We start from the raw sequence: 27,911 nt of genomic DNA, 5'->3' as shown, positions 1-27,911 counted from the left end.
AGACATAATGCAATAAGAACTGGTTCATATCCATGGGAAAAATTAATTTCCAAGGCATTCCCTCCCCTAGAAAAGCTTAACACTGATGCTGGCAACTGATTTCCCAAGACATCTTCCCAGGAACAGGGAATTTACAAGGGGATCCTGTGTCGTTCCATCTGGAGTTGGCTTCTGTCCCAGAGACAGCAGCCAGGTTCAGACATCTGGGGGAGCCAGGTCGGATTAGAGAGGGTGCAGAGGGAAATGGATGGAAAGACAACAGACAGACAGATGGGTAGGTGGGTGACTATCAGCTTTCTGAGGCATCTGGCCCTCCTGGCCAGGGGCCAGCAAGTTATAAATGCAATGCAGCTGCCATCCCCTGCCACTCACTCTATATACTTTAAAGAGATCTTCTGTGGCTGGGCACAGGCGTAGATCCGTTCCTGGATGTGCAGAGCCGCGAGTCGGAGCGCAGAGCTACATTTCATTTCTACAGCAAAGCGCTCCTGGAGCACATCGCTGCAGCTCTAGAAGAGATTAAATAGAGCAGATGGGAAACAAAAGCAGACATATTGTGTCCCCTCGTTCTCTCGAGTGAAAGGCAGCAGGACCAGGAGCTCCGCTTTGAGAGCTGGCTCTCACAGTTCTTGGCTGTGTGACCTTGGTTAAGTTACCAAGACTCTCTGAGCATTTGGTGTCTGGTAAATGAGGATAGTAAAATCTACCTTACGTGGTTTCTGTGAGACTTAAATTAGATAATGCATATGAAAGCAGGTATAAAGTGCACAGTGTTATACAAATATAAAGTATTGATGGCATTGTTATTGCTATTATTATTATTTTCTGCCACAATTTCTGTAAGACTTGGGGCAGTCCAATCCACCTAGTCTGAGTTATCTCATCTGTAAAATGGTGATATCTGCCAAATGATTCTTTGTCTTTTTCTTTTTCTTTTCTGGAGACAGAATCTCGCTCTGTCACCCAGGTTGGAGTGCAGTGGCATTATCTTGGCTCACTGCAACCACCACCTCCCAGGTTCAAGTGATTCTCCCGCCACAGCCTCTCAAGCAGCTGGAACTGTAGGTGTGCGCCACCACGCCCGGCTAATTTTTTGTATTTTTTATAGAGACAGGGTTTCACCATGTTGGCCAAGCTGTTCTCAAACTCCTGACCTCAAGTGGTCCACCTGCCTCGACCTCCTAAAGTGCTGACATTACAGGCGTGAGCCACTGCACCCGGCTCCAAATGATTATTTTTAATCATCAAATGATTATTTGTCATTTATGTTATAAAAATGACATAATAACTCTCATCTAAGGAGGTAGAATAGGGGGAGTACCAGGCCACGGATCAAGAACCAGGTTTTGGCTCTGCCACTAAGTGGGTGACCCAGGCAAATCACATGACCTTTCCAAGACTCAGTGTCATCATTCTAAAATGAGGTTTTGAAGCACTAAGGCCCCTTTTAGCAATAAAAACTGTAATTCTAAAGATCCTAAAATGGTATTAGAAAATGTATTGTCTACATTGAGGACTGAGCCTGAATTTCATTCTGATATTGCACAACTGCTAAAACAGCAACTCAGTGACAGAAAAGGGAATTCTGAGCGACGATCAGGCCCATTCTCCTTCAGATAAAGAGAATCTCTACCAGGGAGTTGTTTAATGGCCTCCAGCTCCCGTTCAAAATCACCCAGTGCGCCATCTTTGAGAACAACCACTGTGATTTTAGGAAGCACAGACCCAGTCACCTGCAGATAGAGGTATTCAAAGGCCACGGGGTCTTCTTTCAGGAGGTCCAGGGGGTCCTTGGGAACAAAACAGACCCTGAAGAGGCAGCGGTAGTCATGTGACTCCTCCCTTTCTACCACCTGCGATGGGTAAGGGAGATACTATTAATCTCCTAACTGTCTTTGTCGTTGCAGTCATTCCACAAAAATACTTTATAGAACACAGACAGCGAAAGACAGTCCCCAGAAATTTCAATTCTAGTGCTTCCCAAGGCAGCCATAGACCTTTACTCCTAATCTGACTTTCTTTTTCATGGGTACAAAATGTAAAATGTTCAAAAGGGCAGCATTTCCCACTCACCTATCTTCCAGTTTCCCTTTCCAGAGGAAACTCCTGTTTTCAGTTTCTTGTGTGCCCCTTCCAGAGACAGTTTATGTATATTCATGCTTCAGTATAAGTCTATTCTTTTATCTTCCACAAATAATAGTATAGTATACATACCATTCTACAACTTACTTTATTTCACTTAAACTATCTTAGGGATTTAATTTGATTTTCTTTCCCAATGCAAAGGGAATAGAAGTAATTAAAAAGTCTGCAAGCAGTAAACCTTCTAATCAGTGAGTGCACTGGGTAAGAATTCATCTACGAAGAGGAATGTTCAGGGTGGCTTGCATGAGATTATGTCTTACTCATTTCCAACTGTTAAAATCCTCCTCATCTTTATAACAGACTCACAAAGATTTGTTGAACTAACCTGCGTTTAGCTTTAAAACGTTGGTACAACATATTATTGAACGGTTGGGAGACTGAGTGGTATAGAACGTTTGGCTGTGTTTACCCTATTCTGCCATCAGGAACCATATCATGGGGTAAGTCCCACCAGAAGGGCTTAGACACAGCAACAAATGCTTCCCTAATGGCTCAGAGGAAGCAGGTGCAAGGGAAGATCATCAGAGCTAGAAGCAAAAGATCAGGTTCCTATCAGCTGTGTTACCTTGAGAAAGCCACCTTACCTCTCTAAGCCTTTGTCTCCACATCTGCAAAATGGGGACCTTAAATCTGTGTCCTGCCTACCTCATACTAGCAGATGAAAATCAGGCTGATTCTTGTCCCATAACCCCCAGGCTGAGTGAGCTCTGTGCCTTCTGGGGCAAGAGAAAGTGCGTCAAACCTGCAGATGTGCTGAGCCCTGTCCCCAGAGGTTCTGGCTGAGGCGTGCAGCCAGCCCAGCCCATGCCTCCCAGGAACAGGCGGTTAGTCCTCCCTACCTGCTGGATGAGTTCCTCTTCGTGCAGCAGGTGCAGCCGGGAGATGCTGTACTGCTCTTCCAGGGCCAGTGCAAAGTACTCGATACTTCGGATGGACAGCTTCTCCTTCACGGTGAGGATGATGTCCTAGCAGGCACAGAGAGGTGCAGGGGTTACTCAAGGAACAGGGAGGACTTCCCTGGCCTTCCTGCCATTCCTCAGTGCAGCTAGGGAGAGAAAAGCCTGCAGTGACAAGCCCACTGCTGACTTAGGCCAGGGTCTGGTCCCACTCATCAGGCTCCTTACAGCCCTGCAGCCACAGCTCCCCTCTCCTCAAGCTCCATCGCCATCCATACAGCCACCCTGTCTTGCTTTACTTGGAAGGCTGAAGCCATCCAGTGGAGGTTTCTGCCTCTCTCCTATGTCCCTAGACTTATTCTCTCTGGAGTTCCCAGTCTCTATCTTTTTTTGTTGTTGTTTGTTTTCTTGAGAGGGTCTCCCAGGCTGTCACCCAGGCTGGAGTGCCCTGGCATGATCTTGGCTCACTACAACCCTTGCCTCCTGGGTTCAAGCAATTCTCCTGCTTCAGCCTCTCGAGTAGCTGGGATTATGGGCACATGCCACCATGCCTGGCTAATTTTTGTATTTTTAGTAGTTTTGGAATGTTGGCCAGGCTGGTCTTGAACTCCTGCTCTCAAGTGATCTGCCTGCCTTGGCCTCCAAAAGAGCTGGAATTATAGGCATGCGCCACCACACCCAGATAACTTTTTTGTATTTTTAGTAGAGACGGGGTTTTGCCACATTGGCCAGGCTCCTAGTCTGTATCTTTGACTGCTTACTAGATAGAATCCCACCACCCACTCACTATGCAACTGAGGGAAACTTTTCTTTTTTTTTTTGAGATGGAATCTCACTCTGTCGCCCAGGCTGGAATGCAATGGTACGATCTCAGCTCACTGCAACCGCCGCCTCCTGGGTTCAAGCAATTCTTGTGCCTCAGCCACCCAAGTAGCTGGGATTACAGGTGTGTGCCACCATGCCCAGCTAATTTTTGTATTTTTTGTAGAAATGGGGTTTCACCATGTTGGCCAGACTGGTCTCAAACTCCCGACCTCAGGTGATCTGCCAGTCTCAGCCTCCCAAAGTGCTGGGATTACAGGAATGAGCCACCATGTCCGGCCACAACTGAGGGACACTTTTGAACCTCAGTCACTTCCTCTCCAAATAGAGGAAAATAATGCCTGCTTCTGAGAGTGGCTGACAGGACAGAATGCTCGTGAATGCTGCGCTGAGGCATTCTGGTTGCCACGCCACACTCTTCTTGCTCACTAGAGCAGCCCTCTGTGACCACAAGGTCTTTGCTGCCTTGAAGCATTTGCACATGCTGTTCCCTCTGCCCAGTATACTTTCCCCATTACTCTTTCCAGGTCTGTTTCTTTCTCTTCCTTTGAGTTTCAGTCCAAATGTCGCCTCTTAGAGAGGCTTTCTCTGGCCAGCGTACATAAATGTAATCATCCCTGTTATTCTCTGTCCCAGTGTCCTGTTTATTTCCCTCACCATTATTTAATATTATTTTATTCAATTAACAGCCATCTTTACGAGGGAATGAGTTCTAGACCTCCACTCCCAATTCCTAGCTGTAATTGCTTCTTCTCTCTATGCCTCAGTGTTTTCATCTGTAGAATGGGAATAATATTAACACCTATCTCATAGGGTTGTTGTGTACATTGAATTGATTTCCCCATAGAAGGCACTTAGAACAGCACCTGGCAGATGGTAAGTATTCAATGCATGCCAACTGCTAATCTCTGTTTTCTTGCTTATTGTCTTTCACCCCATTAGATGTTAAACTCTCTGAGGATGTGGGCCTTGCCTGTGCTGTGCTCCGTTATGCAGTATATCCAGTGCTTGGCACATAATAGATGCACACAAACTTTCACTTGGTGAGTAAACAAAGATCATAAGTGTCCTGCCAGAACCTCAAACGTAGTAAGTCTCGCACCATGAGGTGCTACTCCCTCCTCGTGACTCCTGATTCGGAACCCTCTCTCCACTTGTTCATCACCCCCTAAAACTACCCAGTGACTAGTCCTAAAGGGCCCATTTGCTTCTGCAGCTCCACACCATTAATTGAGTGCTGCCTGTGTGCCTGGCATTGTGCTGGCCCCAGTGGAAAGCCTGTCTCTTGACTCTGTCCCTTTCTTCTCCATTCTCCCATGTCTACCTCGGCTTGGGCTCATGCATTTCTCCTGACTTTGTAAAGGGATGTCCTGTGAACCCTCCTGCCACCCATCTGTTCTCCACCTTGCACGTAGAGCAAAGGTTGGCAAACTGTAGCCTGTGGAGCAAATCCAGCCCATTGCCTGTTTTTGTAATTAAGTTAGGTTTTATGGGAATATAGCCATGTGCATTTGCTACAATGGCAGAGTTGAATAACTATGACAGAGACCCTGTGGCCTGCAAAACCTAAAATATTCACTATCTAGCCCTTTACAGAAGGTTTGCTGACTCTTGTTCTAGAGGAATTTGTCTAAGTCTTGTACTGGGCACGCTCTCCCTTGCTCAAGAACATTCAGTGGCTCTTGATGGCTCACGGGCCAAAACTCAAACTCCTTAGCTTAATATTCAAGACTCTCAAGGTATCAGGTGCCAACCCACTTCTCCCACTTTATCTTCTGCTGCTTATCCCAATGCACTCTTCCCACAAGCCCCACACACTTGTCAAACTTGCCCATTTCTGGATCTTTGTTGGTGTTGTTCGCCGTGCCCACATGTTGCCTTCACACAACACTCTTGGCCCACTCCAGTCAAAAGCCAATCTATCTTTCTAAGTCCACCATACAGGCTACCACTCCACTCCCCCAGAGGCCTTTATTTGGCACCCAGCTGGAAGCTTGCTCTCCCTTGAGCCTGTACCACACGGCTTCTGTCCCGCTTTCATGGTCTTAAGCACACTGGTACCTCGTTTCATTGTGAGTTGTCCCCAAGTCTCATCTCCTCACCCTAGCCACACCCCAAGACTTCAGGCTTCCTAACAGTATAACCCTGGGTTATTTATTTATTTATATTTATTTTTTTGAGATGGAGTTTCACTCTCATCGCCCAGGCTGGGGTGCAGTGGCATGGTCTCGGCTCACTGCAACCTCTGCCTCCCAGGTTCAAGCAATTCTCCTGCCTCAGCCTCCCAGGTAGCTGGGACTACAGGCTTGCACCACCATGCCCGGCTAATTTTTTTTTTTTTTTTTTTTTTTTTTTTGGGACGGAACTCCAGCCTGGGCAACAGGCTGGAGTGCAGTGGCGCAATCTCGGCTCACTGCAAGCTCCGCCTCCCAGGTTCACGCCATTCTCCTGCCTCAGCCTCCCGAGTAGCTGGGACTACAGGCGCCCGCCACTACGCCCGGCTAATTTTTTTGTATTTTTAGTAGAGACGGGGTTTTACCATGTTGGCCCGGCTGGTCTCAAACTCCTGACCTCAGGTGATCCGCCCACCTCGGCCTCCTAAACTGCCGGGATTACAGGCATGAGCCACTGCACCCAGCCCCTGGGTAATTTATTGCCAAGTTGTTGGTGATACAGAAATGCCTGGCACACAAAAAAGTGTCAATAAATGTTTACTGGGTCAAATGACATTCTTTTCCTTGATTTAGAGAAAGAGGGTTTTCTAATACAAGAACTTTTCTTCCCTTAGTAAGGGAAAGGGGAAGAGAAGTCACTGATGAGTTGACAGTAATTTTTCCTTTTTTCACTCATAAGATTGATTTATACCCACCTTTCTCTGTGTCATAAACAGCTAAAGGCTTTGCTTTAAAAAATTTGGCTATTACAGATAAATAAGATTAGCCAGTATTATACTGGCTAAGTCCTTGTTCATTTCCCCAACTCTCTCTATCATGTTAAGTTTAATTCCTCTGTAATGTGGGCCTTTGTTGTAAATTACCTCAAAGTCCTTTTGGCCACCAAAGGGGGACTTGCTTTAAAAAAATCAACCCTTCTATTCCAATCCACTTTGATCAAAGATGATGAAAGTAGAACTCTTATCTAATCCATTTGCAAAGCTTCCCTTTTCTGCAGAATGGCAGAGTGACAAGCTCCAGCACAGGGTTCAAAAACAGACCAAGTTTGAAGCCAGTTATGAGCTAGCTGACCTTGACAACTTTTGGATCTCTTGGGCCTGTTTTCTCATCTGCAAAGTGGGGATAACACTAGTTACTTCACAAGGTTGCTAGGGCATTAAATGAGATCATATACAAGAAAGTGCCCAGGAAGAGTGCCTGGCATGTAGTAAACACTTAAAATCTATTCCTCCTTTGCCTTCCTCCTCTGGGCTTGGAGTTCCCCAGGTTCAGAAAGCCCTTCTCCAGCTTCTTCTGAGTCATATTTAGGAAGAAATAGAATAGAGCATTTGGAGCAGCTGTAGGAATTGCCAAATGAAGGTGCCAGAGAGAAACACTAGATGTGTGCATTCAGGTGTATGCACATTGTACATATGCGTGTATGCATATGCATGTGTGTGAATGTACTGTGCAGATGTATGTGTGTGCATGTGTGTCTTGGCTACTGTTTGTCACCTATAGCTGCACTGGCCCTCCTGAGCCTGCTCTCCCCCTTGTACCAGAAGAGCTGGGCTCAATGTTTCCTCTTACATGGTTTTTAATGTTTGAACAACTTTGCTTCTTCACTGCAGCCTCACTCTAACACTATTTATTCCCTTGTTCAAGAACTGCTAGCACCATACACTATTATCTATGGATAAAACTCAAGCTCTATTGTTGCCTGGGCATTTGAGGCCCTCCACAGCCACTCCTTCCACAAGAAAACAGCCTGTGCCCCAGTCCTGCTGGATGGTTTGCTATTTCCTGGGCAATTCCCATTTTTCTGGCTCTCTGCGTTAGTTCACGTGACTCTCTGATTGATATGTACCCTACCCTCAACTGCCCTGTCCCTACCGGCCCGTGCTGAAATCTTAGTTGTCCTCCAAAGCTCAGCGCAGGTCCAGCTTCTTTCCCATGCCTTGTCTGATGTCTGGACAGGCTGGAAGAGATGGTACTCTTCCCCTTGCAGTTGGCCCTTATTTCATCCTGCCTTGGACAATTGAGCATTCCCTGAATTCCCTGAAGGCTTAGGAGTTCTAATCTGACCTTTGGGCAAGTCACTTCATCTCTCTTAAGTCCTGATTCCCACCCCCAACCCCCACCCAGCTAAGATGGTGGTAAAAAGACCATCTTTCTGGGTGGTCGTGCAACTAAATGAGATAACATGGTACTTGGCTTATTATTACAGGGACTCAGACCATGGTGTTTGTGAGACCACCAAGGCAGATGCAGGGCAAGATGCCTGGGGGGTCCTAGCAGCCAGAACATTCTCTTGGGAAAAGAAGTTCAAGTTTATTCTTAATACCTTCACGGTTGTGTTTGCCTCAAACTTGAAAGCTTTGGTCTGTCCATTCTCCAAGTATAGCTTGAGCACGTTGGGCATACACAGCAGAGAATTACCCTGGAAAACACAAGAGAATTGTTGTATCCCTATCTTTTTTTATTCCTTCTGGAGACAGGGTCTCACTCTGTCACCCAGGCTGGAGAACAGTAGTACGATCTCGGCTCACTCAACCTCTGACTCCCAGGTTCAAGCAATTCTCCCACCTCAGCCTCCCAAATAGCTGGGATTACAGGCATCTGCCACCATGACTGGTTAATTTTTTTTTTTTTTTTTTTTTGACAGAGTCTCACTCTGTCATCCAGGCTGGAGTGCAGTGGTGCAATCTTGGCTCACTGCAACTTCCGCCTCCTGGGTTCAAGCAAATCTCCTGTCTCAGCCTCCCGAGTAGCCGAGACTATAGGCACACACCACCACGCCCAGCTAATTTTTGTATTTTCTTTTTAGTAGAGATGTGGGGTTCCACCATGATGGCCAGGCTGGTCTTGAACTCCTGACCTCAGGTGATCCACCTGCCTCAGCCTCCCAAAGTGCTGGGATTACAGGCCTAAGCCCCTATGCCCAGCCTAATTTTTGTATTTTTAGTAGAGACAGGGTTTCGCCATGTTGGCCAGCTGGTCTCGAACCCCTGGCCTCAAGTGATCTGCCTGACTTGGCCTCCCAAAATACTGGGATTACAGGCGTAAGCCACCATGCCTGGCCTATTGTATCCCAGTCACAGCTTTCCTGCCCCTGGGTATGACAAATCCTTAGCTGTCTGGACCTGCCTGGTTTGGAGAGTAGGATCCTCCCTAACCTCTCACCATGTCAGGTGTTCTTTCTTGGCACTTGAGAATTTCTCCAATGCACAGGCATGCTTTGTCAAGGGATACCCATGAGGACTGTTAGATATGACAAATGGTGGAGAAGGGTGAGCCCTTCCATGAGCGTACTGATAGCACTGCGTGAGCCTGTGCAATGTCTCATGACCATCAGCTCACATTTTACTGCTGGCTGTACCCTTATGGGATGCAATTTGGCAAGCCAGATGACCAGCATGCACGCTGTTCAACATGGGCCTTTCAGAGATTCTTAGACTCTACCTTGTAGGATTGGGGTGGGATGGGGAGGGTAGGGAAGCCTTTCCTTCCCTCATTTTATTGCTGCATTCCCTGTAATGAAATATCACCAAAGGGCAGAGGGATGCTCTCCACTACATTCACCCCAATTATCACCCCAGATGCATGAGGTCCCCTAAAGGACTCTGCCACTCTCATAGGGCTATTTAGGGAAAAGGCACAGGACTGGTCTGTGTTTGGTGGCCTCACGCCAGCTAGAACTCCTGGGATAGAGCAGGAGAGGGTTTTGGAGAATCTCCCAGCTCTCGTAAGAAGTGATTCTGAGTGTTTGGTTGCAAATACAAAGGGCCCTTGGGGCTGGTGTCCTCCAGAAGCACAGAGAGATTTTAGAGTTCCCAAGATTTGAGCTGGAATTGCCCCCCTTGTACTCATCTCCATAAAGAGTTTGGGTATAAAGCCTACATATGGTGAAAACTCGTCTCTACTAAAAATACAAAAATTAGCCGGGCGTGGTGGCACACATCCGTAGTCCCAGCTACTCTGGAGGCTGAGACAGAAGAATTGCTTGAACCTGGAAGGCGGAGGTTGCAGTGAGCCACGATCACACCACTGCACTCCAGCCAGGGCGACAAGAGCAAAACTCCATCTTAAACAAACAAACAAACAAACAAACAAACAAACAAACAAAACTTCCAGTTTTTTCAGATGAGAATATTGAATCTTCTAAATATAAAGGTGTTTGTATCTTCTAAGCAAGACTCACGATCATCTCTTTTTTTTTTTTTTTTGACAGAGTCTCACCCTGTTGCTCAGGCTGGAGTGCAGTGGCACAATCTCGGTTCACTGCAGCCTCTGTCTCCTGGGTCTATAACTTGTTTTAAAAAACCACAGTATTTTTATGGAGGAAAAAGGAAGATGTTCATATTCCAGTGCCATTTCACACTACATCAGGATGAGGGATTTCAGACCGCTTACTCTGCTGCCATCTTACTTCTCTGGCTCTGAGTGTTTAGAAATCTTAATTTTGGGGTTTCCCAAGTGGGAAATTTTTTCCTTAGTACTTTCTTTGTGATTTAAAAGGTTTACAAAGAATATATTCATAGCAACATTACATAACTACCACCACTTACTTTTCCCTAAGGCTTCTTCCAATTTTTATCTATATCTGTAAATAGTTTTTAGAGAGTTGCAATAATTTAATATGCATGATTCTATGTTCATTTTCTACCCAATATGCATTTCATGTACAATTTTTAGGTGGGCTTAATGTTCATAATTTTAATGGATTTATAATATTCTGTTGAGTTGAAATATCAGAACTGATTTCACAATCCCTCTGCCCTAGACAATTGAGCATGTTTTTCCATTTTGGGAGCTATTTAAAATGTTGATACTATAGATACCTTTAAGTATATGGATTTTCACTTTTAAATTATTGTATAGACTAACAGGAATTCAATCTCTGGGTCATTTTTTATAGCAGTCATTAAATTTTGTTTTTTTTTCCACTCAAAAAAGTTTAAGCCAATTTATAAAGCCATCAGTAGTGCATGATTGTAATTACTTTCTCAGCATGGGGGCTTACATTTTTTCTCTATTTGTGCTCATTTGCTAAGTATAAAGTTTTACTTTTTAATATTTTTTCTTTGTATTTGTTTAACTGTGAGCAAAGTCAAACATATTTCAAATGTTGGTTTACTATCTCAGATCCTTCTTAATACAGTGATTGTGTATCTAAGGCAGTCTTATCATGTTCCAAGGGGAAAAGTTTGACAGCCAGTTTTATCATCTTTTAAACACTTGAAAGGATGAATAGACAGGTCACAGGGATGAACTCTTACTTGTTTTGCTATCTCTGCCTTGTGTGGCTGATGCAGTCTCCCAAAGATTCCCCAAGGTGCCCCAACCTTCCAATTCTTCCCGGAGACACCGTTTTAGAACCCTGTTCCTTTAAACTCCCCAACCCCACCAAAACTCTGAGCCAGTTTTGTAGCCAGTTCAGGTGAAAGTTGTCCTTATCTGGTCCCCTCAGCATAGACAGCAGTGAATGGGAGGTCATGGCCATTTTAACAGATCAACCAGGTGACCCTGTCCACACCTGTCATGCCTTTATTCTGTCCCTGTCCTGCTAGCTGGTTCTCACCCTCACTACTCATCACTGTGCATGACTCTTGAAATGAAGAGTCATGTGTTGAATCGAAACTTAATTTTTTTTTTTTGAGACGAAGTCTCACTCTGTCGCCAGGCTGGAGTGCAGTGGCGCAATCTCGGCTCACTGCAACCTCCGCCTCCTGGGTTCAAGTGATTCTCCTGCCTCAGCCTCCCAAGTAGCTGGGACCACAGGCACACACTACCATGCCCAGCTAATTTTTGTATTTTTAGTAGAGATGTGGTTTCACCATGTTGGCCAGGATAGTCTCGATCTCTTTTTTTTTTTTTTTTTGAGATGGAGTCTGGCTCTGTCGACCAGGCTGGAGTGCAGTGGCGCGATCTTGGCTCACTGCAAGCTCCACCTCCTGGGTTCACGCCATTCTCCTGCCTCAGCCTCCCAGGTAGCTAGGACTACAGGTGCCCGCCACTACGCCCGGCTAATTTGTTGTATTTTTTAGTAGAGAAGGGGTTTCGCCATGTTAGCCAGGATGGTCTCGATCTTCTGACCTTGTGATCTACCTACCTCAGCCTCCCAGAGTGCTGGGATTACAGGCGTGAGCCACCGCCCCTGGCCGGTCTTGATCTCTTGACCTCGAGATCCACCTGCCTCAGCCTCCCAAAGTGCTGGGATTACAGGCATGAGCCACCGTGCCCAGCAGAATCTAAACTTAATTTTCTAAAGAGACTCAATCCAATTTCACAAACATGACGCAAATATTGTCAACTGACAGGTGTTTTCTAAGTCATGCGTTAGGCCTCCCACTGGCCCCTTCCTGAACAAGTCCACCTTTCTCACTCAAGTCTATATAAAGGTGTGCTCTATTAAGTATCAGGGCAGGTAGAAAATAAGGGCTCTGTAGATGTGGACCAGGTCACCTGGATCCTTTGTTAAAATGGCCTTAGCCCCCACTGCATCTGACTCCCCCAGCCTTTGCTGGTCTCTATGGTGAGAAGACCAGAAAAGGACAAGTTTCAACTTTAAAGTTTCAAAGTCTAATATTAAGAAATTCACAATGGCAATAGTTATAGACTACTGGGGGAAAATATATAAATTATGAATAAATGAGCCTTTTATCCAACACTCCACATTAAAATCAAACTCTAGCCAACATTTTCCCTTTACAAATTTGTCTTCTGAACCCCCAACCCTGGGTCTGTCCATATCAAAAAGGACTAGACAGCATGTCATAGTGAAAAACCAAAGAACCAAAGTCACATGGACCTGGGCTCCTGCATTTTCTCGCCATGTGATCTTAGAGGTTAAGTCTCTTAATCTCTCTAGGCCTCTGCTTCCTCTTTTGTTAAAACACCTCCCTTGCAGGGTATTGTGATGACTAAGGACTGTACACACAATGTTTAGGTCACATAATAGAGGTTCAATAGATGATGGACTCTTAAAAATGAAAAGCAATCCCATCACCACCGGCATGATTATCAATAGATCACCTTCAGAGAGGATAATAAATTTGAAGATGCATAATGAGAAATTAACTATTGGAATCTGTCAGAATTTCATGGGCAGAAGAATGGAGTCACAGAACAATAGAGGGCCAAACCCAGTGCTCTTCTTCCCAGTCCCCACCCATGGCCCAGAGCTCCCACCAGCAATCCCAGTCCAGGGTCTGCAGGCATCTGACTGGGAGGGTGCACAAAGCCTCTTGCAAACATGCTGCACTTCCTCTGCATCCTCTCTGTGCCGTGGAATTCCAGAGGTTCAGGGAGTTATGTGCCAGAAGGCAGCTCGCCAGCTTCATAAAGAGTAATTTCAGTCCCTTGACTAGTGACACACCTGGCTGTGTCCACTGATGAGCACTTCTTCAGCAAAGTGCACCTTCACAGGGTTGGTCTTCAGTCTGGCTCTCTTCTCCTCGGTCAGGAAGGACGATTTAGGGACTCCCTGAAAAACATTAACATGATGCATTTTGGAACAGTGCTTTCATAAAAACCAGGCACACCTATCTTCTCATTTCTTAAAAACAGAAACTTTGATAGCTGTTGCAGGTTCAATTTAAACCCACAGGAAAGGATGATATCCCATTATAGGTATTTTCATAAAATCTGGGGATCCCAAGCCAGATTATATTCTCATGTACCTGAGAATAGTTGGACATTCAACATGGTAGCAAAATAGCTGTGATACAATGAAGACAAAGAGTTCTGGCCTGTGAATGGGACTATTTGAATTCCAACTCATGTTTTACTGCTCAATAGTTGTGAGAACTAACTATCTCAAACTCAAATTCTTATGAAAGAAAACCAGGTATGTGTGTAAAGCACAACAAAATAACTCTGTGTGACTTTGGTCCAGTCCTTGCCCCTCTCTGGCCTTCAGAGTCTTCCCATCTGCACAATATAGGAGTTAGACGGGGTTCCCTGAAACTCTGACCCTTATGACTTACCCTTGGCCCCACTTTGCTCTTATCTTTTGGGAGGTACCCTCTTTTCCCAAAGAAGTAAAGAGAGTCATCACAGGTTGGTATGAGTATATGGTGAAGCCTTTGGACTAGATTGTATCAGGCCAACTTGTGACACTTGCTGAATAGCATCTTACATGATCTTCTAGACCAACAGGCTGTGACCTTCCTGGATGAAATCCTGATACACTATTTTCCAGCCTAACATCCTGTGTTCCCTTGGTGTGGACAGTCCTTTAGGCCAGCCTCTAGAATGTTTCCACGTGTAAGAGTACCAAGATGAAACTCTGGGCCACGTTCTGTGAAGATGGGAGAAGAGACACATAACAACAATCAGGGAAACTGTTGGAAACAGTGTTCGTAGACTCAAATACCAACAGATCAAAGCCATGAAGTACATGAAGTGAACAAGTTGTCCTGAAATTTTAATGCAAAAAGATATATGTGATTCTCATGGGCAACTAGAACCTTGGCATGACAGGATTCATGACTATGACTCAACATCTCAAATATATAATTTGCTCTAAAACAAAAAAAAATTAGTAGAAAAGCAGGGAAATAATAATGTTTGCAGAGAAGAAGTACACCTGTAGAAATGACAGAAGGGATAGGAGGAATAAGAGAAAGAAAAAGTTCCAACCCAAAATTAGTGATAAGACTATCAGATTGCTTCGAATGAGCTCAAGACTCCCATACCACTTGAATCTAGGGGGCTTGTGGACCTATAATATGTAACAGTTGGTATCATCCACAGAACAGAGAATGGAAGAAATGTTAGGAAACTAAAGATGGTCAAATATCAAGTTTTCCAGAAAATGAACATGGAGGATTTAGGAAAACACATATTGGTAAGTTTGTTGTTAATTCTTGGCAAAATCAGGCTGGGTGCGGTGGCTCCTGCCTGTAATCCCAGCACTTTGGGAGGCTGGGGCAGGCAGAGCACCTGAGGCCAGGAGTTCGAGACTAGCCTGGCAACATGGCGAAACCCCGTCTCTATTAAAAATACAAAAATTAGCCGAGCATGGTGGTGCATGCCTTTAGTCCTAGCTACTCGGGGGACTGAGGCAGGAGAATTGCTTGAATCCAGGAGGTAGAGGTTGCAGTGAGCCGAGACTGCACCACTGCACTCCAGCCTGGATGACAGAGCAAGACTACATCTCAAAAAAAAAAATATATATATATATATATATATGAATATACACATATATATGAATATATATAATATGAATATATATGAATATACATATATATGAATATATATAATATGAATATATATGAATATACATATATATGAATATATATAATATGAATATATATATGAATATATATGTATATTCTTGGCAAAATCCAAGATAAGAGATGGTCAGAGAACTTTTAGACAGTGATCACTGACAGCCAATATGGGGTTACTAAGAACAAGTCAGAGCCAACCAAGTTCATTTTTCCTTTGAAGATAGAAGTCCATATTGGTAGACCAGGGTTCTATGGATATAGTAGTATTCCTTCATTCTCGCAAAGCATTTCATAAGGTCTCCTACAACCCCCCTGTGGAAAAGGCCGGATGCAGTGCCATTAGGTGGATTCATAAACTAGTTGATATATATATATACTCAAAATAGTCCTGATTTCTAACTAAGTAACTTAGTCTCAATCCTCAACAGTGATATTTAGCAATGCCTTGATTGAAGCCAGAGACAGTGAACTTGCCAAACCTGTGAAGGACAGAGCTGCAAGGTGTCACCAGATATCAGGCAGCAAGAATTTGGGGGGCAAGGTCAAGGAACTGGGAATCTAAAAGAGGGTGCATGGGAAACTTAAGGACCAGAGACAGCTATGGGTCAAAGGCCAGGAAATCACTAAAATCAAATATAAGAGGATATAAGGAGCTGGGCTGTCAAGAGCTGCAGGGAACAAGATAAAGTGAGTGGTCAAAGCAACAGGTACAACCACCACCACAAAGACTCAAAGGAATAAGAAATCAGGGGCAGAACAGAGGAGAGATGCAGAGAGAAAAGGAATCTGCAGGAAGAAAACACTGTTGTCTCTCACCTTTAGGAGATAAATCCTGGAAGAATTAGGCCCAGAGCTGGATCATGCTCAAGAAAATCAACTGGCAGGAAACTGAAGGAACTGGAATAGACTTAGGAAGAGGAGGTTCCCTGACAGGAAGTCATTGGAGAATGACTACAGCTGTCAACTGTACAAATAAGACTTTCAGCCCCACAATTCCCTGACTGTAAAATCTCAGCATGCCAGAACACTGGGCAAAAGCAACATGACAGGGATTAATGTGAAGTGTGGCATTGAGCATCCAAAAAATCAATTGCACAGAACTCAATTCAATTGCACAAGCATGGAATTGAAGGGACGTGGCTTGGAAGCTATTCCTTTGAAAACCAGCTCAGTATTTAGTTGGTCACCAGTTTCACCCAAGCCAACAGTGTGATTGAGCCTGTGAAAATGTTAACCCAATCTTGGGCTTTACTAGCATTCTTGGTGCATGTCCACTCCCCATGGTACTCCGCATTGGTTGGTCATTGGTGGAACTGTGTACCTTTCTGGGTGCCACTATTTGGGAGGGTCACCATGAAATTGGACTCTGTCCCGAAAGCTCTCAGAGAAGTGAGAATTCAGAAAAACCCATCTATGAGGAATGGTCAATGGCACAGTTGTGTAGCCTAGAGAAGGTCACTCTTCCAGATGTTTGCCATTTCATACAAAGTGGACTTGCTCCGAACTACTTGGTGGGAGTTGCAGGGAAGAAGGGCCATTCTTACATTTGGAACCACCCAACCATGAAACTGGCTGCTTTGAGAAAAAAACATGCTGACATGAAAATGCCCAACACACATGCCCCACTGTGGCTCCTGTATTTTTATACCTGAACATCAGCTCTGCTACCCTGAATATCTTGGCATCTAGAACATATTATAAACCACCTACTTACATCCACTTCAGCCATCTAATATTTTAAAGAGACAATTCAAAGGATATGAGCTACTCATTATTCTAGAACTTCTTAGCTCTCTCTGGATTCTAAATTAATTCATCAGAAAGCAGCAGACCTCAGCTGATAAAATCTCTTTGTGCATGTTTTTCGTTGAACTAAGAGTTAATGTTTAAAAGGGCACTGAAAGGGACACGTTGGAAAACATTCCTATATCTTTTGGCCTTACCCTCTGCCCTGGGCTACACAATGTCACTCACGAAGGCAGCAGGGTTTACAGAGGTACAATAGCATAACACTAAGGAATGTGGGTTCCGGAGTCTACCTGGAAAACAACCCAGCTTCACTGATTTCTGCATGTGAGACCACGGGTGTGTGAGGCCCATGGCATCCTCATTTGTAAAAGGGGAATAAGGAGTGTATCTTCCTCATAGCATTTCCTTTTGGTGCAAATTAAATAAGACATTAAATACTGGTATTAATATTATTACAAATAATCAATGTATTATAGACAATGAATATAGACAATACAGATCTACAAATTTAAACCAGAATTTTTTTCATAAAATTCTATGTTCTAGGGAAGCAGTAATTAATGTTGCAACTGTGGATTTTATCATTCCTAATCAATTTCAAGTAATCTGAGGACTCCATGAATCTACCACAACAATGAGGCTCCTTGCTAAAGCAAGACATATATGATCATTTTGCAATGTTTTTAAAATTCTTCGGGGCCAGACACAGTGACTCACACCTGTAATCCCAGCACTTTGGGAGGCCGAGGCAGACGGATCACTTGAGGTCAGGGGTTCGAGACCAGCCTGACCAATGTGGTGAAACCCCGCCTCTACCAAAAAATATAAAAATTAGCCAGGCATGGTGGTGCATGCCTGTAATGCCAGTTACTCAGGGGACTGAGGTGGAAGAATTGCTTGAACCCAGGAGGCGGAGGTTGCAGTGAGCCAAGATCACGCCACTGCACTCCAGCCTGGGTGACAGAGCAAGACTTCATCTCAAAAATAAATAAAATAAGATAAAATAAAATAAAATTCTTTGGAGCAGTTCTGGTGAGAGGCCTAGGAGCAGGCTAGCCAATATTTCAGGCATTTCTCAGAGGCACTGGTGGCCACAGACTGGGCTAATGCCAGTTCTCCCTGAGAGACCTCCAGAGCACGTTCCTCTCTTCCTGGAAATCTTGTAGGAATCTCAGGAGTGCTACTGGACACATACCAATTTTCACCTTCCCATACTGTTTATTATTTAAAGAATTCAGCCCTATGCTGTTTCCCTCGCTCCCTACATTAAGTATTTTCTTTTGCTCATTTCTTGGAAACAGATCAGGAAAAAACCTGCCTGATTAACGTTAAGATCCTCTCCAATGAGATGATAACCAGCTAAATAAGAAGGACATCCTAACACCTGCACTACCATTTATACTGATTAGATTTCCCTGTTTCCATATTGGTTTCATATTATTTAATAGACAAATTCTGTTAAGAATAGAAGAACTTCCATTTATCGATACATAAAATACTTGGTCTGACATATTTATGGCAAACGTCTTCATCCTAATTAGGTGGGTTTCTTCCTACTCTATTTCCAAGAAATAAAAACAAAAGATAACACTTGTCAAATACAGAGAGGAGACAACAGTTTCTCTGCTTTCTAGTGTTATGAAGTGTTTGGACCACAGAAGGTTTATATTTTCATGTAATCAAATCACCTTTGTTCCATCGTGCTTCTTTCCACACCCTAAATGTGTAGGCAACCTTTCTACAGCCTATGACCAGACAGACATCCATCCGTATTGTTTGCATTTTTAGAATTGAGACTGTGTTTTTTCCAAATACTTAAACAAATGTCCAAGTTTGGTTTCTTGAATAATTGCCTTTTCTCCCACAGATTTGGAGTGCTTGAATAATTGGATTCTTGAATAATTGCCTTTTCTCCTACAGATTTGGAAGACACATGGTCTTCATATATATATATATGGTCTCATCTTGTCACCCAGGCTGGAGTGCAGTGGTGCGATCTCAGCTCACTGCAGCCTCAACTTCCTGGGCTCAACTCGAGCGATTCTCTCACCTAAGCCCCTGCCAGCTATAATCATTTTGTTTTTGTTTTTGTATTTGTAGAGGTGGGATTTTGCCATGTTGCCCAGGCTGGTCTTGAACTCCTCAGCTCAAGCTATCCACCATCCTCAGCCTCCCAAAATGCTGGGATTACAGGCATGAGTCACTGCACCCAGACTCACATACTATGTTCTTATACTAGCATCTACTCTTGAACTTTTTATCTGATTACATTGACATGTTCAACATTTCACCAATATTATAGTGTTTTAATAATTATAGCTTTGTTCGTTTTTAAATCTGCCTATCAAGGCCATCCTCATTATCCTTTTTAAAAAAAGGTTTTCTTGATAAGTCTCACTTTGATATACTTTGTTAAATCCAAATGAAAGTCCCGTAAGAGTTTGCTTGAATTTGTATTAAGTATATATATTAATATAATAACTGATATATTAATAATACTTAGTCTTCCCATCAAGGAACATAGTATGTATCTCCTTTTATGTTTTTTTATATATGTTAGTAATATTCTAGTTTCCTCCACATGAGACTCACGTATCTCTTTCCCTTAAGGTTTTTGTATTTTATATAACTTTTGTCCTTAAAGAAATAGCTTTTGGACTTAACAACATTACAATCTTTCTGTTTTCCAGAGGATCATTTATATTTTAATTTTTATTACTTTATTCTGCTTTATGTTTGTTTTATTAATCTTTTCTTCTAACTTCTTGCACTGAATATTTAATTGATTTACTTCTGTATTAAATGATAAAAACACTCAAGGCTATGAATTTTACTCTGAGTATAGCTTCAACTGCACATAATTAGTTTTAAGAAGTACAGTTCTGGCCGGGCATGGTGGCTCACGTCTGTAATCCCAGCACTTTGGGAAGTCGAGGCGGGTGGATCACCTGAGGTCAGGAGTTCAAGACCAGCCTGGCCAATGTGGCGAAACCCTGTCTCTACTAAAAATACAAAAATTAGCTCAGCATGGTGGCGGGTGCTTGTAATCCCAGCGACTTGGGAAGTTGAGGCAGGAGAATCATTTGAACCCAGGAGGTGGTGGTTGCAGTGAACTGAGATCATGCCATTGCACTCCAGTCTGCACGACGGGAGCGAGACTCCATCTCAAGAAAAAATAAAAGAAGTACAGTTTTGATTTTCAATTATTTTCTAAATAGTCTATAATGATAGTTTTGCTTTTTCTATTTGACTCCATCTTTACTTAGGAAATTACATTTTTATTTCCAAATGGCTGAATGGTTTTTAATTGAATTTTTAATAGTTATTAGCTTCTATTTTATTACATTCGGAAAAAGGGACCTGCACAGTTTTTCATTTGGGGGAATTTATTGAGTTTTCTTGGTAGCCTGGTATGAGGTCAATTAAATTAGATTATTAAATGCATTATTAAAATTCTCTATGCCCCTCTTTTTTTATTTTGGTCTATTTGTGGCCAAGGCTAAGAAGTACATATTAAAGTTTCTCACAATGAAAATTTTCTATCAACTTTTGAAAAACTATCTTCTTAGTAGTTTTTCCTTTGAAAATTTGATTATATACTTTCCCTTAATAATACATAAGGAGCTCCTTGGCCTGTGGTGGTTTAGGATTGCTGCTTCCTCCCTGTGCGTCATCTATGCCACACCTTGCTGTGTGGTGAGCCTCAGAGCTGATAAAATACCTTCATATCCAACATCTCATTTGGTCCTTCTAACAACCCATTAAACAGACAAGGCAGTTATTGTCATGACCACTATTTTACAAAAGTGAAAACTGAAACTAAATGATTTTCCCAAAGTCATACCACTCAAACTTGTCTTGAAACTCCAGTTTGGTGCCCTTACCGTCATCCTACTGTGCATAGCCATAGGTCTATCTCCTCAGCTGGACCATGAATTCTTGTGGCCTACACCATATCTATTTCCTCCATAGTACTTACATGGAGGAGGTCTTCAGATAACATGGACTGACTGGCCACCCACTGCCAGGCAGCTGTCACCTTCCACCCTTTGCCTTCCCTGCTTACTTTATGAGGGATATCCTCTGGGGGAACAGGGTCTTAGGGCCAAGAATGGTGAAACTAACACATAGGACATAGAAAGAGATTTACCGACGTGCAGCGAACAACTGTAATTGAAAGAGAATCTTCTGCTTCCCTGAAAAAAGAAAGAATAAAGACAAAAACATTTAGTTGTTCTGTGTGATGGATGCACGTGCATGCATATGTGTGTGAGCATGTGTGTTAGGGTCAAAAAGACTGGCAGAATGAGTATAAAGCAGGCTCCTTTGCCTTAACTTTTTTGGCTCAACATAACTGAGAAAGATATTGGGAAATGCAGCAACCTACAAAGGAACTTAAGCTGACCCAGAGAGCTCCTCCCACCTGGAGGGAATCTTTGTATGTCCACCTCCACCATCTAATCTAGTCTATATCTACAGCCACAACATTAATTAAGGCACTTAGCCTTAATTTAGTCCCATACAATGAAGAACTCACCCAGTGACTACTAGTTAGATTTATGTCCCCCAATTTTTTTTTTTTTTTTTTTTTTGAGACAGAGTCTTGCCCAGGCTGGAATGCAATGGCGCAATCTTGGCTCACTGCAACCTCCGCCTCCTGGGTTCAAAGAATTCTCCTGCCTCAGCCTCCCGAGTAGCTGGGACTACAGGCATCCGCCACCACACCCAGCTAATTTTTTAGCTGAGATGGGATTTCACCATGTTGGTCAGGCTGGTCTCAAACTGCTGACCTTGTGATCTGCCCACCTCGGCCTCCCAAAGTGCTGGGATTACAGCTGTGAGCCACCGTGCCCGACCCCAAAAAATTTTTTAAGAGAAAATATGGCAATAACACAGATAACTTAGGTTGCTATTTCAGAAAACTCAGGCTAAACATTTCACTAAATAGAATGAATGTCTGTGGATAATGTTTATCAGACAAAAGCCAAAGAGTTTATGGTGATTGGGCACACAAGGTCAGTGTAATGAGCCCAATCATATAATCAAGATAGTAGACATCTTTGTCTTGCGTTATCTCTTAGATTTCAAAAGTGATCAAATTAAGCAGATAACTGCCGAACCTCTACTTTATATTAGCAGGCAGAACAGAGAAAATCGATAATATTTTCCTTTCTCTTTGCCACTGCTACCATGGAGAAGCAGTTTGCAAAATAATTTCATTTGACTTCTTGCAATATGAACATTTAGGCCAGTTGCTGCTGGTGACTTATTTCCTCAAATGGATAAACTCAACCCAAGATGTCTAAGTGTCTGGGGACTTCCTCTTTTCCATTTTAAATGAGAACAGGCCTTTTCTGAGATAAATCACAATAAACCCAAGTGCAAGTGCTCTAAAAGGACATATTGGCCTCACAGCTATTTGGAGGAATTTGAGATGTTTTCTTGGCATTGTTGTTGTATCATTTTGTTTTGCTTTGTGTTTTACCTTTTACACGTGACACTGAATAATATATGCTGTTTTTAGACACTGGGAACTAAGCTAAAAAAAATTAAGGCATCCTGGGATTCTCACATGCAAAACACAGCAGAGGGCACAGATGCACAGCACACCTCAAGTCACGCATCCCTGCTCAGAAGCCTTCAACTGCTTGCCCTTCCAGGGGGAGAATCACACTGAAACGTGCTGTGCTGGCATTCAAGACACTCTATCATCTGGACTTCACTTCCTAGAACTTTTCTCCAGGCAAACTGAACTGCTCAGCAGACCCTACTTCCCACCCGGTTGCTTCTGCTTGCCTGTTTGCCTGAATCACCCTTCACCTCCATCTTTTGGACCAAATTTTACCCAGCATTAAAGACACAACTGAAATATTTCTGGGCCCTTCTCTGTTTTGTCACCCTACAACTTCTGCCCAAATTAGAGGACTCTCCAGCATTTACAGTGTATTTCCTCGGCTTTTCTTTTCTTTTTCTTTTTCTTTTTTTTTTTGAGATGCAGTCTCACTCTGTCGCCCAGGCTGGAGTGCAATGGTACGATCTTGGCTCATTGCAACCTCTGCCTCCTGGATTCAAGCGATTCTCCTGCCTCAGCCACCCGAGTAGCTGGAATGGGAAGACCACTTGAGCCCAAGAGTTCAAGACCAGCCTGGGCAACATAGCAAGACCCAATCTCAAAAAAAAGGGAAAAAAAAAACAAATCAATGCCACCCCAAAGCCAGATCAGCCATTCATAAAAAAGCACAAACTGAATTATATATATATATATAGTGTATATATATGTATATATGTATATATATATGTATATATATGTGTATATATATATATATCTTCAAGTTAGCTTTCACTTACCTCTGCTTCTCATCTCTCTTTATATTAGTAATTAGAACAATGTTGAATGAAAAATTTAAAAGCCAAAGCTTGCATGTGCCCTTAAAATGTCTGCTTGTCCTCTTCACTCCTATCAATGGCATTCCTCCATCTTAAAGTCTGGGTTGCCAATTCCCCGCACTAACCATATTCACTCATTTAACTGAGCACCCACTGAGCCCTGGTCTCAGGCAGTCATTGTCTAGGTAGAAAGTGAGGCATTTACATAAGTCACAATGACACCAGGCAGAAGGTTTGGAGGTGCTACCTCAATGAAACTACATATATGCCAACCAAGATGCACCTGCAATTATATTTAAGAAGAGATATCAAGAGGGATAAAGAACAGATTTGTTATCAGTTTAGTTCAATCTTTGGCATATATTACAATGTGCCTATAAATCCTTAGAGGGTAGGGCCTATGGGTTATTTATGATCATTACATTCCCTGCATGCTTAGCACGTGTCTTGGGCATAGCAGGGCTTTGACAAATACAGCACTTTGTGCCTCCCAAGCTCTTTCGTAGGCAAGTGAGAGAGAGTGGACAGTAACAGCCACTAACAAGAAGCCGTTTTAATAGATGGAACTCTAAAACGAGGCTCTTTTTGCTGCTTTAAAGGGGACATAGCCTTATTAAAATCAGGGGATCACTTAATGCCATTCCTGTTGCCCATCTTTGTTCTTTGATAATCTGTGCAATTCTGTAGATGATGGAAGACCATTTAGTACCTGAGAATATCGACCGCTCGTTCCCAGGAAAGGTCTTCAGCGGGCTCATTGTTCATTTGGAGGATCTGATCACCAGGGAAAAGCTTGCCATGAGCAGAGCCTCCTGTTGGACAAAAAATAAGTAATTGGTGCTCATGCCGGGAGGACCCAGGCTCCATGTGAAATAGCAGCACAGTTAAATGGCAACCTGATCCAGTCCCCAGGGGTGCTGGCTCACTCCCCCACCTTCAGTCAGGCTTGGAATCATGTGGATCTTAATTTTCCTGTTTATAAACCATGGATAATGTACCTATCATCTATCACCAACTTCCAGGGATGTTAGAAGACTGTCCTGAGAAAGAAAAGTAGCAGAAACCTTCTAAATCAACAGAGTTGGCCAGTAAATCTACTCCATTCATCTCTAAAAAACTGTGGTGTGTATGTGTGTGTAAATAGAAATTAATACATTTTAACGAATCCCAGATTAACACACCTCAAGTATGAAAACAAGCACTGGACTCCCCACCTGCTCCTCTCCACCCTGGTACAGCCTATATTTCACAAGGTTCAAGTGAAAACAAATCGGTAGTTTCTATTACTGTCTGACCAGAAAGTATCCCCAGCTAGGAGCAGGGGCTAGCTGCTAGACGAGGGCTAGACGAGGGCTAGCTTAGACAAATACTTTCACTGCCCCTGAGACCAGCCAGAGAGTCATGGGTGGGCAAAGCCCTAGCCAAGGCCAGTGGGAGACTGGGGTTTGGAGCGGCAAGTGCACTTGAGGCTTCCTCCCTCCGAGCATCAAAGTAAGGTGCAAAGCCCAAGACAGAATTAGATGTGCCTTTTCTAACTTCCCAGGTAGGATTTTCTGCATTTTGTTATAGGATGAGAGATCGGGGAGATTCGGGGCTATTTCCCCTTAAGAAACCAAACTCCTTTCTCATTTCCCATTCATCCCTTACCTGCTGTGACAGCCACCACTGTAAGGGGAAGGCTCTCAGAAATGTGAAATCCATAGTCCTGGATGAGGGTGTCTTTGTCTATCTTTACTGTGTGCCGCACAGGGATGAAGGTCTGAGTTGGGTTCCTGGCGGGCCCATCAGCTGCAGCAACTTTAGCCCTGGAAGAGAAGGAGCATGTAAAAAAGAGAAAGAGAAGACTCTAGTTGTTGGTCATGAACTGGGTCAGCCCTAAGCATCATGGAGAAAGACGCAGAGCTGAGCAGACACCAACTCTCCTCTTGAGACAAATAAGACACAAACGCCACTAGCAGAACTTAGGACGGTCCTCTAAAAGAGAAGTCATATTGCCAGGCATTCTTAATGAGCTAATGCTAAATATCTAGAAAGCGCCCATTAAGTGCTATGGACACACAGAGACGGGGGAGAGCAGTTTCACCTTTGTAGGGCAGGGAATAGGGAATCAGGGACGCATCTGGTACTTGGAAGAGGTGGCATTTGAGCTGCACTCTGAGACATGTCTAGGGTATACCTATACAGCCCAGATCCTGGCACACAGAAGATATTCAATAACTGCTGCTGAGTGAATCAATGAATGGATGGATGGATGGATGGATGGACTGACAGAAGGACAGGCAGATGGGCATCCCAGGCAGGACGTACTGCTGGAGTCAGAGGTATAAGAGAAGAAAAACATGGACGGTGAACAGAAACAAGGAGTTGTCAGGTTCAGATGTTTGATGACGGATAATTTTATAGCAAGATTTTGTCTTTGGTGATTTTTTTCTTTGTTTCTTTGTGATGAATGTTGCTTCCCTTTGAGCTTTGTAACTGCAAGGGTTCCAATATAAAATCTCGGATAGCAAGGACTCCCTCTATATCAACCTTTAAAACATGTATGTTCCTTAAAAGCAGGAAAGTTATATTTTCTATCTCTCAAAGAGAGAAACCACAAAGCGAGTCACAAGTTATTCTTCATTTGTCTGTGGCAAATGATTTTTCCCTCTAACAGTCAGTGGTTCCTTCTGAGGAAGGTCAAATAGTGATGGGATGAGGTGTTTACTGTCATTATAAACAACAGAAATGTGAGGAGTAACAGCTCTCCTGGGCTCTGCAGCCAAGGTCTATCATTTATTCTCATCCATTTACCAAACACTTTCAGGAACCCTGCCTAATGCAACAGGCCCTCACTTATCTGAAAATCATCTCTCTCTCATTTATAATGATCTCCAGTTTCAACAAGGATCCGGAAATATGAAAAACTGTCTCACAGAGCCAAAATGTAAGTGACGAGCACAAGTCCAAAGTCTCATGTACATTATCCACCAAGGATCCCCCCAGGCCCTGACTTAGAGCAAATTTAGGCTCTGTATGAATAGATGACCCAGCCCACACAACCTAGAAGCAGAGGGAGTCTTTCTTCCAGGCCAGCATGCAGGTAGTACTGAGCTGGAGCAGCAGAGAGACCTAACGAGAGGGAAGAAACAGAAAACTGAAAATTCACACTGAATAAAGCCCATAGCTCTTCCTGATTTTTTTTCATTCTTGTATTTATTTATTTATTTTTTGAGAGAGGGTCTTACTCTGTCACTCAGGCTAGTGTGCAGTGGCATGATCTCAGCTCACTGAAGCCCCCCACTCCTGGGTTCAAGCGGTTCTCATGCCTCAGCCTCCCAAGTAGCTGGGACTACAGGCTCGCGCTACCACACCCGGTTAATTTTTTGTATTTTTAGTAGGGACGGGGTTTCACCATGTTGTCCAGGCTGGTCTCAATCTTCTGAGCTCAAGTGATCTGCCCCTCAGCCACCCAAAGTGCTGGAATTACAGGCATGAGCCACCGCACCCAGCCTATTCCTGATTTTTTAAAAAACATTTAAAGCTATAAAAAGGTTTTTCTAAATGCAGTAAATAACACTCTATACTAAAAGTCAAAAATCAACATTTGACATTACAGGTGCAGTGCCTCATGCCTGTAATCCCAGCACTTTGGGAGGCTGAGGCTAGCTAATCACTTGAGTCCCGGAGTTCAAGACCAGCCTGGGCAACATGGCAAGACCCTGTCTCTACTAAAAATACAAAAAAATAGCTGGACTTGGTGGTGTACACCTGTGGTCCCAGCTACTCAGGAGGCTGAGATTGCAGCGAGCTGAGATCACGCCACTGCTCTCCAGCCTGGGTGACAGAGTGAGACTATCTCAAAAACAAACAAACTAACAAACAATTTGGTGTTTTATTTAATGTAGTAGGATAAATGCTAATAATAGTTATCAGGGAAGGAAGAATGACAAGAGGAATAATGAGCACAGGAATGGAAAAGTACCACCTTATTATTTTTTGTTTTGTAGCAGATGACATTCACACAGAAAATGATGAACAAAGAAAATTTCTAGTGCCAAAAGATAAATTTAGTGGAGATGCAGGATAAAAACACAAAACACAGCCACAAAAAGCATTAAACAATTCATTAAAAGCAGATTAGCTGAATGTACATTTGGTGTTAAGCATTCTTAATGAGTGAATGCTAAATATCTAGAAAATGCCAAGAAAGGATTCAAGTAACAAAACTAGTGATGTGTACTAATGTAATTCAGGGGAAGAAGGATTTATTTAAAGAAAATAATATAACTTTCCTTAAAGCAATAAAGGAAAACACAATAATTGGTTTAAAGTTATGCTGGGTTCCTGGATGGAAACACTAAGTATCAAAAAAAAAAAAGTTCTAAATTAAATAGAGATTTAATGTAATATCAATAAAAAATTCTTCCAGATTAAAAAACAACTTGACAAATTGATGATAATCACAGCAATAACGATAATAATAATTAATAATATTTATGAATACTAACTATATTTTAGGGAGTGATTTAACATTATATATA

General features: G+C 43.1%; 1 protein-coding gene across 5 annotated transcripts in view; it reads right to left on the bottom strand.

Annotated features, from left to right (window-relative positions):
• FRMPD1 (FERM and PDZ domain containing 1) overlaps positions 1–27,911 on the bottom strand; it is a 152,692-nt gene that overhangs the window by 15,349 nt on the left and 109,432 nt on the right. For 4 of the 5 annotated variants that reach the window (XM_058445944.1, XM_032164188.1, XM_058445946.1 and 1 more), the window contains exons 3-10: positions 25,036–25,193; positions 24,098–24,200; positions 21,152–21,197; positions 13,395–13,502; positions 8,361–8,456; positions 2,985–3,110; positions 1,734–1,853; positions 373–509 (exon numbers count right to left, since the gene is read on the bottom strand). In XM_058445944.1, coding sequence (XP_058301927.1) covers positions 373–509; positions 1,734–1,853; positions 2,985–3,110; positions 8,361–8,456; positions 13,395–13,502; positions 21,152–21,197; positions 24,098–24,200; positions 25,036–25,193 — 894 coding nt within the window. Of the gene's footprint in view, positions 1–372; positions 510–1,733; positions 1,854–2,984; positions 3,111–8,360; positions 8,457–13,394; positions 13,503–21,151; positions 21,198–24,097; positions 24,201–25,035; positions 25,194–27,911 lie in introns of those variants that run through there. The other variant, XM_058445945.1, reaches the window with a different exon arrangement.

The sequence above is a fragment of the Hylobates moloch genome, unplaced genomic scaffold (assembly GCF_009828535.3).
Source record: "Hylobates moloch isolate HMO894 unplaced genomic scaffold, HMol_V3 SCAFFOLD_10, whole genome shotgun sequence".
In the NCBI taxonomy this organism is placed as follows: Eukaryota; Metazoa; Chordata; class Mammalia; order Primates; family Hylobatidae; genus Hylobates; species Hylobates moloch.
The sequence above is the reverse complement of the archived record's forward strand: the minus strand, read 5'-3'. Positions and strand labels throughout refer to the sequence as shown.